The following is a 10,748-nucleotide window of genomic DNA, read 5'->3' as shown; positions in this document are numbered from 1 at the left end:
TATGTAACATAATAAGATAATAAATATCAAAATCAATTTAAAAATACTAATTAAAAGGCGCCAAATAACATTAGAAATTTATATACAATACAATGCTACTATTCAAATTCAAAAATATGCCATTCCTCCCCTCCTTCATGGTATCTTGCAGGCTATCCCGAATTCCAATCCTTTCCTGTGATTTATCTCTGCTACTAAATTATCGGAAGATGTCTTACCTTTGGGCAATATCCCAATGCAATGTAATCACAATAGAAGGGAATAAATAGGAATGGAACAGCATTTGGGGATTGAATGACGGTAAAGAATTGAATACATTGCAATTTGCAATTTGAGAGTAGAAAGAAGAAAATGGCATTTTATGGATGTCCTGCTGCTGATTCCTCCCCTGCTAGGGGAAGATGGTTAAATTCTTCTTCTGCTTCTGCTCTTGCAGCCAAAAAGTTAAGAGCTTTGACACAGAACCAGTGGGAGGAGGAGCCTCAGATTGAAGCCCAAAAGCTTCCTCCTAGGCCTTTGAAAACAGGCAGGAGAATGTCTATGGTTAATAATCCAGGGTCCAAAATGCCAGGTATGGGCAAGCCTGCTGAAAAACTCACAGACAAGGGTCGCCGCAGACATTCAGATGTCTCTGGGAAAACATCTGCAATGGGGAAACCTTTTGGCCACTGTAATGGCAATTCTAAATCTAGGTTCTGCACTAATCCCTTACCCAGTTTATGTTTTCCTATTCCACAGCCTGAATCAGAAGATTGGAGTAGTGAAGTAAGCACAAGGGGCAAACAGGGGAATGCCTCTGAGATAGTGCCTATTTGTGGAGAAGATACAGAGAGGATAATGGTTTATGTGAGAGTGAGACCACTGTCAAAGAAAGAAGAGGAAGCAGATGCCCGAAACTGTGTTTGTGTTGCCAACAACAAGGATCTCTTCTTGAAGGACTTTGCTAATGACAATGACTATTTGAGATTGAAGAGGGATGGTGATCGGAAATACACATTTGATGCAGTTTTCGATCCATCTGTGGACCAGAAACAGATCTATGACACAAGGTATGTATATAACTTGGGTTTCTTTTTTCTTTTTTCTGAAGTGCTTTTGAGCACAATTTCTTAGCATGTTATAGAAGTTCTATTGTCTGAGTGTGGCATATGATTGACTGGGAAAACATTGAATTTGTCCAGCACTGCGGAGCTTGTTGATTGTGTTCTGCAAGGAAGAAATGCCTCTGTGTTGTGTTATGGAGCAACAGGGGCAGGGAAAACCCACACTATGCTTGGAACAGAGAGGAATCCAGGTGTTATGGTTCTTGCCATAAAAGATCTCTTTGCAAAGCTTCAACAGTTGAGCTTTAATGGTGAACATGTTGTTTCAATCTCTTATCTTGAGGTCTACAATGAAGCAGTGAAGGATCTCCTGTCACCTGGCAAGCCTCTTGTTCTCAGAGAGGATAAACAGGTATGTTGTAAACCTCTCCCAATATGTTTGTTTGAAGCTGAGCTGAGCATTCTTCTGATACTTGGGTAACTGATCTTTGCCCCTCTTCTTCCTTCAGGGGAATGTCTCTTCAGGGATAACCCAACACCATACGAGTACAGTTCATGAGGTATGTTTAGAACTCTTCAAAATCACAACTCATCTTAATTCTGATTACCAAGGAGTTATAAGGAGCACTGCAAATTGGTGTTTCATAGGTGATGATCTTGCTCTATAGAGGCAACCATAACCGAATAACAGAGGCCACTCGACTCAATGAGACTTCATCACGATCCCATGCTATCCTGCAGGTTTGCACTTCACACTCTTAAACTTAAACTTAATGGGACTGCTAAGTTTACACTGCAATTCTCCATTACCTAATACCAAGCAAGGATTGCACTTACACAGTTCATGTTGTAGGTTGCGGTGGAATACAGACTAAAGGAGGGATCAACCACTGTTACTCGTTCAGGTAAATTATCTCTTGTAGATTTCGCTGGATCTGAGAGATCTACTGCCACAGATCAACGGACGCTGAGATCTGTAGAAGGGGCCAATATAAATAAATCCCTTTTGGCCCTCAGTAGCTGCATTAAGGCTCTGGTGGAAGGGAAAAGTCACATTCCATATAGAGCTTCTAAACTTACACAGCTTCTCAAGGTAGGAATGCCATTATTCATACCCTCAAGGACCTAGGTTTCTTAGCACTGTTATGCAAGTAAAGTCTGAAATTTCTAATGGTGGTTTGGGCAAATTTGTTTTATAATAACTCAGAGAGATCTTACTGGGTGATTGCAGGATTCGTTGGGTGGAGCTTGCCACACAACTATGATTGCAAACATCAGTCCTAGCAATACATCTTATTCAGAAACACAGAATACTCTTCATTGGGCAAACCGAGCAAAGGAAATTCGAACAAGGGTAAGTTGTGGCCAGACTTTATTCAATCTGTGTACTAATTTACGGTAGTTTGGAAGTGCTCAAGAAAGAGGTCTTTAATGGAAAATTACCTCAATGATGTTACAGGCTTGCATTGCAAATGAAGAGTTAGAGATACCCGATTCCCAAATTGAACAGAACAAGCAGCTGCAAAAGGAGAATGAGCAATTAAAATCGCACATTGCGGAATTGAAACAAAGGCTACTTGCTGTGGAACGCCAAACACCTGGTTCCACTCCATTTCTGCCCTGCTCATCTCCACTTGTTTCTTCTCCTTTAACTCCACCTGCTACTGTCCAATTGAGTAGCAGCTTCCAAGCATTGAAAGAGGACTCTGAAACTATGAAAACAGAGTACAATACCTTCACCAAGCACAGAAAGGATATCATCCGGAAGCTTTATGCAGATTATTCTGTCTCTGAAACAGTGAGTCTCCAGCAACCAAGCAGGACGCCTAATTCAGCCTCCCAAAGTGATTATGCCCACCCTCATTCAAAACCCCATCAATGGCCACCCAGACCTCCTCGACTCTCGGATGTGGGGAGGAGGCCAGCCAGGCCACGATTCTCAGATGTGGGGATGAATGCCCAATCTCCATCTCGTATCTCGTCATCGCCTGGATCAGGGCAAAAGCGCCCCCGCCCCTTTGGGGATATCACCAACTGCAGTGCAGGGGGCAGAATGGAAACCACTGATTAAACAATTCTGTAATTTGAGGTCTGCCTAAACATGAAAATTCATGGAGATGTACTGTGCAAGGATGAGACTGAATCTTCATAAATGTTGACAATGAAAATTTTCAATAAGGTGATACTAACACAGATAAATTGGAAATGTGTACTTATACATACTGAACTGAACTTGCTATTGTGAGACCAATTTTTAAAAATGTTAGGATGATTTTTTTATGCAAAGGCTTACATTGTTGTAAGTGCGAGGCCTTGTTTTTCAGTTTTACCTTAATTTTTATAAAAATTAATCGTGATTTTATTTTTTGTCTATGAATACATCTTCATGTTGTGTTCTATGTTGCATATCAATTTGTATGCAATAATTTGTTGCATCCTATGTCACAAAAGAATTAAATTTTGTATATAAAAGGTTTTAATTTAATTAGTTCAACTTTATATTTCTGAATATTTTTGACAAATAATATTAGTTTAAATTTGGAAAGCATTAAAATTTAAATATTAATGATTAAATGTTTATTTTTAATTTTATTTTTAATTTTATTTTTAATTAATTTTAGTAAATCAAAACTAATGTTTAATATTAAATCTTTAATTTTGATATTTATATTTAAAATTCAAAAGCTTGAACTAATTTCTTAATTTTTTAATTTATGTTTTGTATTGCAATGTAAAGTTGAAAACTATTTTTAAAATAGAAAGTTGTGAGTCATCATCAATTTTCTAAAGTGCAAATTACAAAAAAATCTCTAAAATCTTGAAATGTTAAAAACATAGTAAGTTTAAAAAAACTTAAAATACAAATTTCTGAAGGTGATTTTTAGTTACAAAGTGGATTCTACATCCTAAAATATACCTTATATTGCATATTAGATTCTTAATCAAATTTCAAACTATACAAAATATTTACAAGCTCATGTTTCAAATATTTTTTAGATGAATAGGCTTCTCCATTAAGTAAAAATATTAAAGTACATGTTCACAAAAAAAAGGCGGGGGGATACAAGATCACTAGGCAACAACCAAAACAGAGGGAGGAGGAGGATCTGGATCATCTTTCTTGCCCCATATGGCATGTTTGGTTGGCTAATATTTTTAGTAGTTTAGTTTGGACATCAATATAGACATTTATGTTTGTCTCATGGTTGGTTTGTTGTGTGCTTCTAGTTGTTTTGTGCTAGTGGTTGTTTTATGATAGGTTTGTTGTAATGTTAATGTCTAGGATTAGGGCCCTTCCTTCATCGCTTAATAAAAAACATACATTAAAATACTTTTTACAATATTTTTGCATTTGTTTCCAATTTTCAAATGTATCTTAAAACAAAAGTCTTTATTTATTTCTCTTAATTATAATTTGTTGTTTTAAAATTATTTTTTAATTTCTTTCATAAATATAATTAAACTTCATTTTGTAGTCATAAACTATTTTATAATAAATTGAAAATACTTTTGTATATTAAAAACTTAATAACTTTTAAATATCATTATTAGTTAATCTATATATTTGCTAAAATGAAAACCCCAATTCAAAAACAAAAAAAAAAATTAAATATAAAATCTTTAAAAACTATGTTGACAAAAAATACTTTCAATCACATATAAATGACACGTCGTTTCCGATGAGTCTTTACATCTTCTACCACATCGTTTGCTTGATAGTCAATGACAAGATAGCTACAACCACGTCGTCTTCTTCTTTTTTCGAGAGGAACGTGGCAGTAAGGTCATATAGCATCTACCACGTCCTGTATGGATGGCTTTGATGGTCACGGGAAGAGCCTGCATTAAATGTGGTTAAAGACTTGGCTATTTTGAGGGACGTTTCATGTACTTGGGCAGTGTGTCTGTCGGTTCTATCATTGCGAACATCATACCATCATTTATTTTGGGTTTCCATTCTTTGCATTTTTGTCTTTCTTGTGTTCGCATTCACAGTTCATAATTAATTTTGGGTTTTCATTGTCTGGATACTATTCTCGTTTTTATGGTGTGTGGGATTCTTTGGGCTTTTGGTGGGTTTTGCTGGAATGGTGATTCTCGGCTTTGTTTGGTTTAAGCATCTGTTTGTGCAGAAGGGAGGTAATTGATTTTAGCTGCCAATTTCAAGTACCTTTTCAATTTGAAATTCTACACTTATATTTTCTGTATTTTTCCTGTGTGTGTTTTACCATTCATTTCCAACTTCCACTATGTGCATCTGTTGCAGGTCATTTATGTTTCTTAATATAGGGTTTCGAGATATATAGCTATGGTTTTTTATTTTCTTAATTGCGCTCACAGTTGATGAAAGGACAATTCAACTTCTATGCCTTTTTAGTTAATGAAAGGAAATTTCATGTTCTCTACCTTGTTATTTTTTTCTTTTGATTAGTCGCAGTTAATGGAAGGACATTTCAAGTTCTATGCGTTTTTACTTAATGAAAGGAATTTTTCAGGTTTTATGAGTTTTTAGTTAATGGGAGGAAGTTTCATGTTCTCTGCCTTGTTTTTTATTTTCTTGATTGCAATCGTAGTTAATGGAAGGACATTTTAGATTCTGTGTGTTTTTAGTTAATGAGTGGGCTCTACGTTTTGATTATTTTTTATGAACGTGCATTTTCAATTCTTTGCATCTATTGGTTAATGTAGGGTTTCAAGATATATAGCTATGGTTATTTATTTTCTTAATTGCACTCGCAGTTAATGAAACGACATTTCAGGTTCTATGCATTTGTAGTTAATGAAAGGACATTTTAGGTTATATGCATTTGTAGTTAATGAAAGGAAATTTCAGCTTCTCTATGTTTTTAGGGTTTTAGGATTCTTCTGTTTGCATATGTGCGAGCTATATATTTTGATTGTTTTTATGAACCCACATTTGCGATTCTCTATGTGTGTTTTATCGTTCATTTCTGACTTCCGCTATGTGCATCTATTGCAGGTCAATTTTGTTTCTTAAAGTAGGGTTTCGAGATTTATAGCTATGGTTTTTATTTTTAATTGTTCTCGCAGTTAATGAAAGTACATTTTAGGTTCTATGCGTTTTTAGTTAATGAAAGGAAATTTCATATTCGCTGCCCTGATATTTTTTTTTTCTTTTGAGTAGTTGTAGTTAATGGAAGGACATTTCAAGTTCTATGTGTTTTTACATAATGAAAGGAATTTTTAGGTTCTATGTGTTTTTAGTTAATGAAAGGAAATTTCATATTCTCTGCCCTGATATTTTTTTTTCTTTTGAGTAGTTGTAGTTAATGGAAGGACATTTCAAGTTCTATGTGTTTTTACATAATGAAAGGAATTTTTAGGTTCTATGCTTTTTTAGTTAATGAAAGGAAATTTCAGGTTCTCTACCTTATTATTTATTTTCTTAATTGTAGTCGTAGTTAATGGAAGGACATTTTAGATTATGAGCATTTTTAGTTAATGAGCGGGTGTACGTTTTGATTGTTTTTTATGAACGTACATTTTCTATTCTCTGCATGTGTTGCTTAATGTAGGGTTTCGAGATATATAGCTATGGTTATTTATTTTCTTAATTGCACTCACAGTTAATGAAAGGACATTTTAGGTTCTATGTGTTTTTAGTTAATGAAAGGTGTAGACGTATAAATCTGCCCACTTTCTTAAATAAATATTTAATATATATTTTAACCCCATTCCTCTTATTAATTAAATTCTATTTAATCAATTTCTTCATTTTCATCTATATGATTAAATAAATTACTCAATTCATTTAATTAAATTCACCTAAACCTTTTCTAACCTTTAATTAAATAAACCACTTTATTTAATTAATTTCCCTTTACCCCTTTTAATTAAATTTACATTTAATTAAATTAATACTTGCAAATAAATAAATCTAATTTATTTATTAAATCCCTCCACTTGTATTTATGCAAGTTGCATCTATTTTAGTTGAAATAAAGTAATTTTATTTTAATTAAAATCATTTTCCTTCATCCACTTGCATTTTCCTACATCTCCCACTTGCCTCCTAAACCCCTTCTAGATTCTTCTAATCACTTCCATTTTAGCCTAATTCATCTCCTAATTATTGTCACATTCCTAAGCAAAGAGAAGTCACTTCTCAAAGCCTCCAAAGTCTTTGAAATGCATTAAAGGATTTATGTCTTCAACAAGTTAACCCTCAAAATCTTCCTAACCATTAATGGTTAACTCAACATTCTTGCATGGTTAGAGACTTTCTCTCTAACTTAACCCTCATATAACCCAAAGGTCTCATCAAGCATTCACGGCTTTAACCTTGGTTATCCTATTAACCCTTTCACAAGAGTTTACCCCTTGGGTAAAAGCTTTATCCATTGGATAACCCTAACTTAACCTTAACCCTTACCTCCTAGGGTAACCTTCATGTCTTTTTAGGCATTTAATGCTTCTTACATCTCCTCTCAAGCAACCTCTTATTGGTAATTGTCACCATTTCATTGATGAGAATTGTAAACATGGATCGATTAAATTTCAAACCTAGCCCTTGTTAAGATTATTCAATCTTACCCATCCATTGCCCTATTTTCCCTATAAATAGAGCTCTTGTTCCTCATTTTTCATATCAAAAATCTTTCATGCATCTACATTATAGTCTAATTTACTAATCATTTTAGCCTCTCTTTGTTAAATCATCATAATAGCATTTAGAAGCATTTTTAATATCATATAATATTCATGTTAGAATAGTATATCGTGCTAGGATAATTGGCTAATCTTTTATCATATCGTCATCTTTATACTAGCTTAATCACCATAGTTTCAATATCAATACATCTTAGAATGCATTCATGCATATAAATCAAATATCACTCATTCTTGGAGTTGTCATTCCTAAGTCACTTGCTCAATGATCTGAGAGCAAAACATTGACTTTAGGGATCCTGTGAGATAGAGAACAATGGGACACCCCTTGGGAAGTTCAACTGATTGAATCAGTTCATATACTTGCACCAAGAGTCTCATTGGTGTGTGGGTCTTTTGTATTCGAGTTGTTCATTTTCATCACCATATTTTCCTGCATACATTTCTGGTGCCTACTGTGGGGCACATCCCCATAAATAACATCATTTTTTTTGTGCAGGACAAGGATTACAAGCATGTTGGAATACCCTTTTAGCACATCTGGAGTATACTTTAGCGCATATGTGGAAAATATTAGTGCTTTCATCACACTGTTTAGTGTATAGGAGCCTTCTTATAGTGCTTTGGAGCTTATTTTTAGTGCATAACAGTCTCTATTTTTTCTTACGCATAGAAGTATCAGCGTAGCGCATTAGGAAATCAGAGTAGCGTGTTGGAGTCATCAGCATACCTTTCTATAGCACATAACTCTGACAAAGAAAAGAGATAGTTTGTAACAGAGTTAGAAAATTAGGCTTGTGTGAGCCCGCCTAAGGTTTTAATTTTTTTCACTAACTTTCTTTTATTGCAGGTTACTAATCGTTTCTTGCAGACTAGAGGAGTTAGATGTAGGAATTTGGTTTTTTTTCCCTAGCTTTTCAAGTTGGTTTAAAAAGAACTCATTTCCCGTTGGTTAAAAAGAACCTCATCATTTATTTGGTGCTTAGAACAAGACCTTACTTTCTATTTTGCAAAAGGTTTTTGAATAAAGGGGTAAAAACTTTATTAATAATCAGAATCGAGCATTACAAAAGAAAAACAGAGCCCCAAAGATCTAGAAGAGACCAAAAATCCTGACCAAACATCAACCAGCTTCATAACTATCCATATCCTCAGCAAATATCTTATGCAAGTCCTAACAGTAATCCGAGGGGAGATGCTCCCAACCCTTAACTTTCCATTCATTACCATTTCCTGAAGCCCACTTAGCCAAGCAATCAACTGCCCTATTTCATTCTCAAGGAATGTAGATGAAGGACACCTTCTCCATCATAGCACTAGTTTGCAAAATTTGGTGAACAATCCCTGCCAACTGCCAATTAATCCCACTCACCTTCTGGTCATTCAACAGGTTAACAATAATCTGCAAATCTGATTCGCAAATAACCTTACTCCATCCCAACTCAAAAGCATGCTCTAGGGCATACACAATTTCTAATCCCTCCATAAAATTATTAGACTTCCGCCCTTTATGAACTAAAAAGAAGAAAACCACAACCCCCAAACAATCCCTACCAACCCCTCCAAGCCTAGCAGGGCTCGGATTACCCCGAGAGGAGCCATCGGTGTTAATCTTGATGAAATCATCCTAAGGGGGCAACCAACTTTCATCCCTTTGGACCTTCTACTTAGCATGTCTACCTCTCCAAGCACAAGCTGACATAAGAGACATCTCCTGCAAACCCAACCTACTCACAATATCAGCCTCTCCTCTATCAAGAGGAAAATTTACCTCAAATTTAGCTTCCATCGTCTCCTAGATCATGCCAATGATTCTATTACACACTTGTTGAACTAATAGTTTGACATCCCTAAAGATCATCCTATTCCTCTCTAACCAAATCTGCCATAGTATAAAAATGGGCCCAATGTACCAGACAGTCTAGAGAAAAGAGGACAAAATAGGAGGCCTGCCCAAACTGCTCCAAAACTCCACCAAAGAATCTCGTGAACACAGGGGTGCTTCCACACCCCCCACCAGTAATGCCAAAGAAAAAACAAGAAAGGACATCAAAAGAACAGGTGAGAGAGAGGAATCCTCCTCTCCATTACCACACAAAATACAGATGGAAGGCCCATGGACCCACACTTGTGAATATTGTCCTAGGTGAGACACCTATTCCAAGCTAAAGTCCAAGAAAAATAGTTACACTTCAACTAAGAGAAATTATTGCAAACATATTTCCACCAATGCACCTCCCTCCCCTCCAAGCGATGGAACAATAGCTCGTGGTACCCATTGGCAATAGTAAAAACACCCTTAGGATTCGGGGACCAAGCAAGTCTATCCCTATCCTTAAGGGAACTACACTGTCTACTAGCCAAATACCATAAAGCTCATTGCAATCTTCCTCCATATCAACAACCGGCCATTCAGTAGGAACCTTCCACCGCACCATCTCCAGGTGCCCATACCTATAACCAGACTTAAAGTCACTCACTCGAGACCACCCTGCCTCCAGGAACCTCTAGCAAAGATTCACTAAATTAGGAAACTGATCAATAATGGGGGGATAGCCATCCCAAGAATCGAACAAAAAAAGAACCTCTTCTCCCTTCTTACAGATCCAAAATAGACCTTCTTTTATCAGTGTAGCCCCTTTCTTGAGAGTACTCCAAATCATAGAGCCTTTTCCCACAAGCGGATATCTTGAAATTTCCTCTTTCGGGATCCTATGCATATACTTGCACGACAAAATCCTAGCCTTAGTTATCTTATTGCAATATTTATATGCCTTCCTCTTAGAACATTAACCAAGAAAAATTCCCTCATCAGATTTTGCATCAAACTTCTTATGCAGTTATCTCTCTTAATACAACATTGACTTCCAAAGATTTTAAAATAACTTACACAAGGAGTTTTTCCATACCATAGCTCATAGTGTGTCTTATTGTTACCTCCTTTTACCAATACCCGGTTTAAAGTGTATACAATAGTACTGACCACTTCTCTCCAAAACATTTTGGATACATTACCCTGTAATAACATTGTTCTTGTAGCTTCAACTATTGTTATGTTTATCCTTTTTTCTATGT

At 35.7% G+C, this 10,748-nt stretch overlaps 1 protein-coding gene across 1 annotated transcript; it reads left to right on the top strand.

Moving 5' to 3' along the window:
• Positions 1-351: 351 nt before the first annotated feature.
• Positions 352-3,228, top strand: LOC131050599 (kinesin-like protein KIN-8A). Its single transcript, XM_057984796.2, has 7 exons — positions 352-1,049; positions 1,182-1,455; positions 1,553-1,603; positions 1,692-1,784; positions 1,897-2,136; positions 2,275-2,397; positions 2,503-3,228. The coding sequence occupies exons 1-7, from the start codon at positions 352-354 to the stop codon at positions 3,112-3,114; spliced, it is 2,091 nt and encodes a 696-aa protein (XP_057840779.2). The 3' UTR covers positions 3,115-3,228.
• The last annotated feature ends 7,520 nt before the right edge of the window (positions 3,229-10,748 follow it).

Source organism: Cryptomeria japonica, chromosome 8 (genome assembly GCF_030272615.1).
Source record: "Cryptomeria japonica chromosome 8, Sugi_1.0, whole genome shotgun sequence".
NCBI lineage: Eukaryota > Viridiplantae > Streptophyta > Pinopsida > Cupressales > Cupressaceae > Cryptomeria > Cryptomeria japonica.
The sequence above is the reverse complement of the archived record's forward strand: the minus strand, read 5'-3'. Positions and strand labels throughout refer to the sequence as shown.

Bases quoted from the DNA above. Each gene is read 5' to 3' on its own strand.
- LOC131050599 (XM_057984796.2), top strand. From the start codon at position 352: ATGGCATTTTATGGATGTCCTGCTGCTGATTCCTCCCCTGCTAGGGGA. The intron at 1,456-1,552 runs GTATGTTGTAAA...TTCTTCCTTCAG, and splicing joins TTCTCAGAGAGGATAAACAG to GGGAATGTCTCTTCAGGGAT. The intron at 2,398-2,502 runs GTAAGTTGTGGC...ATGATGTTACAG, and splicing joins CAAAGGAAATTCGAACAAGG to GCTTGCATTGCAAATGAAGA.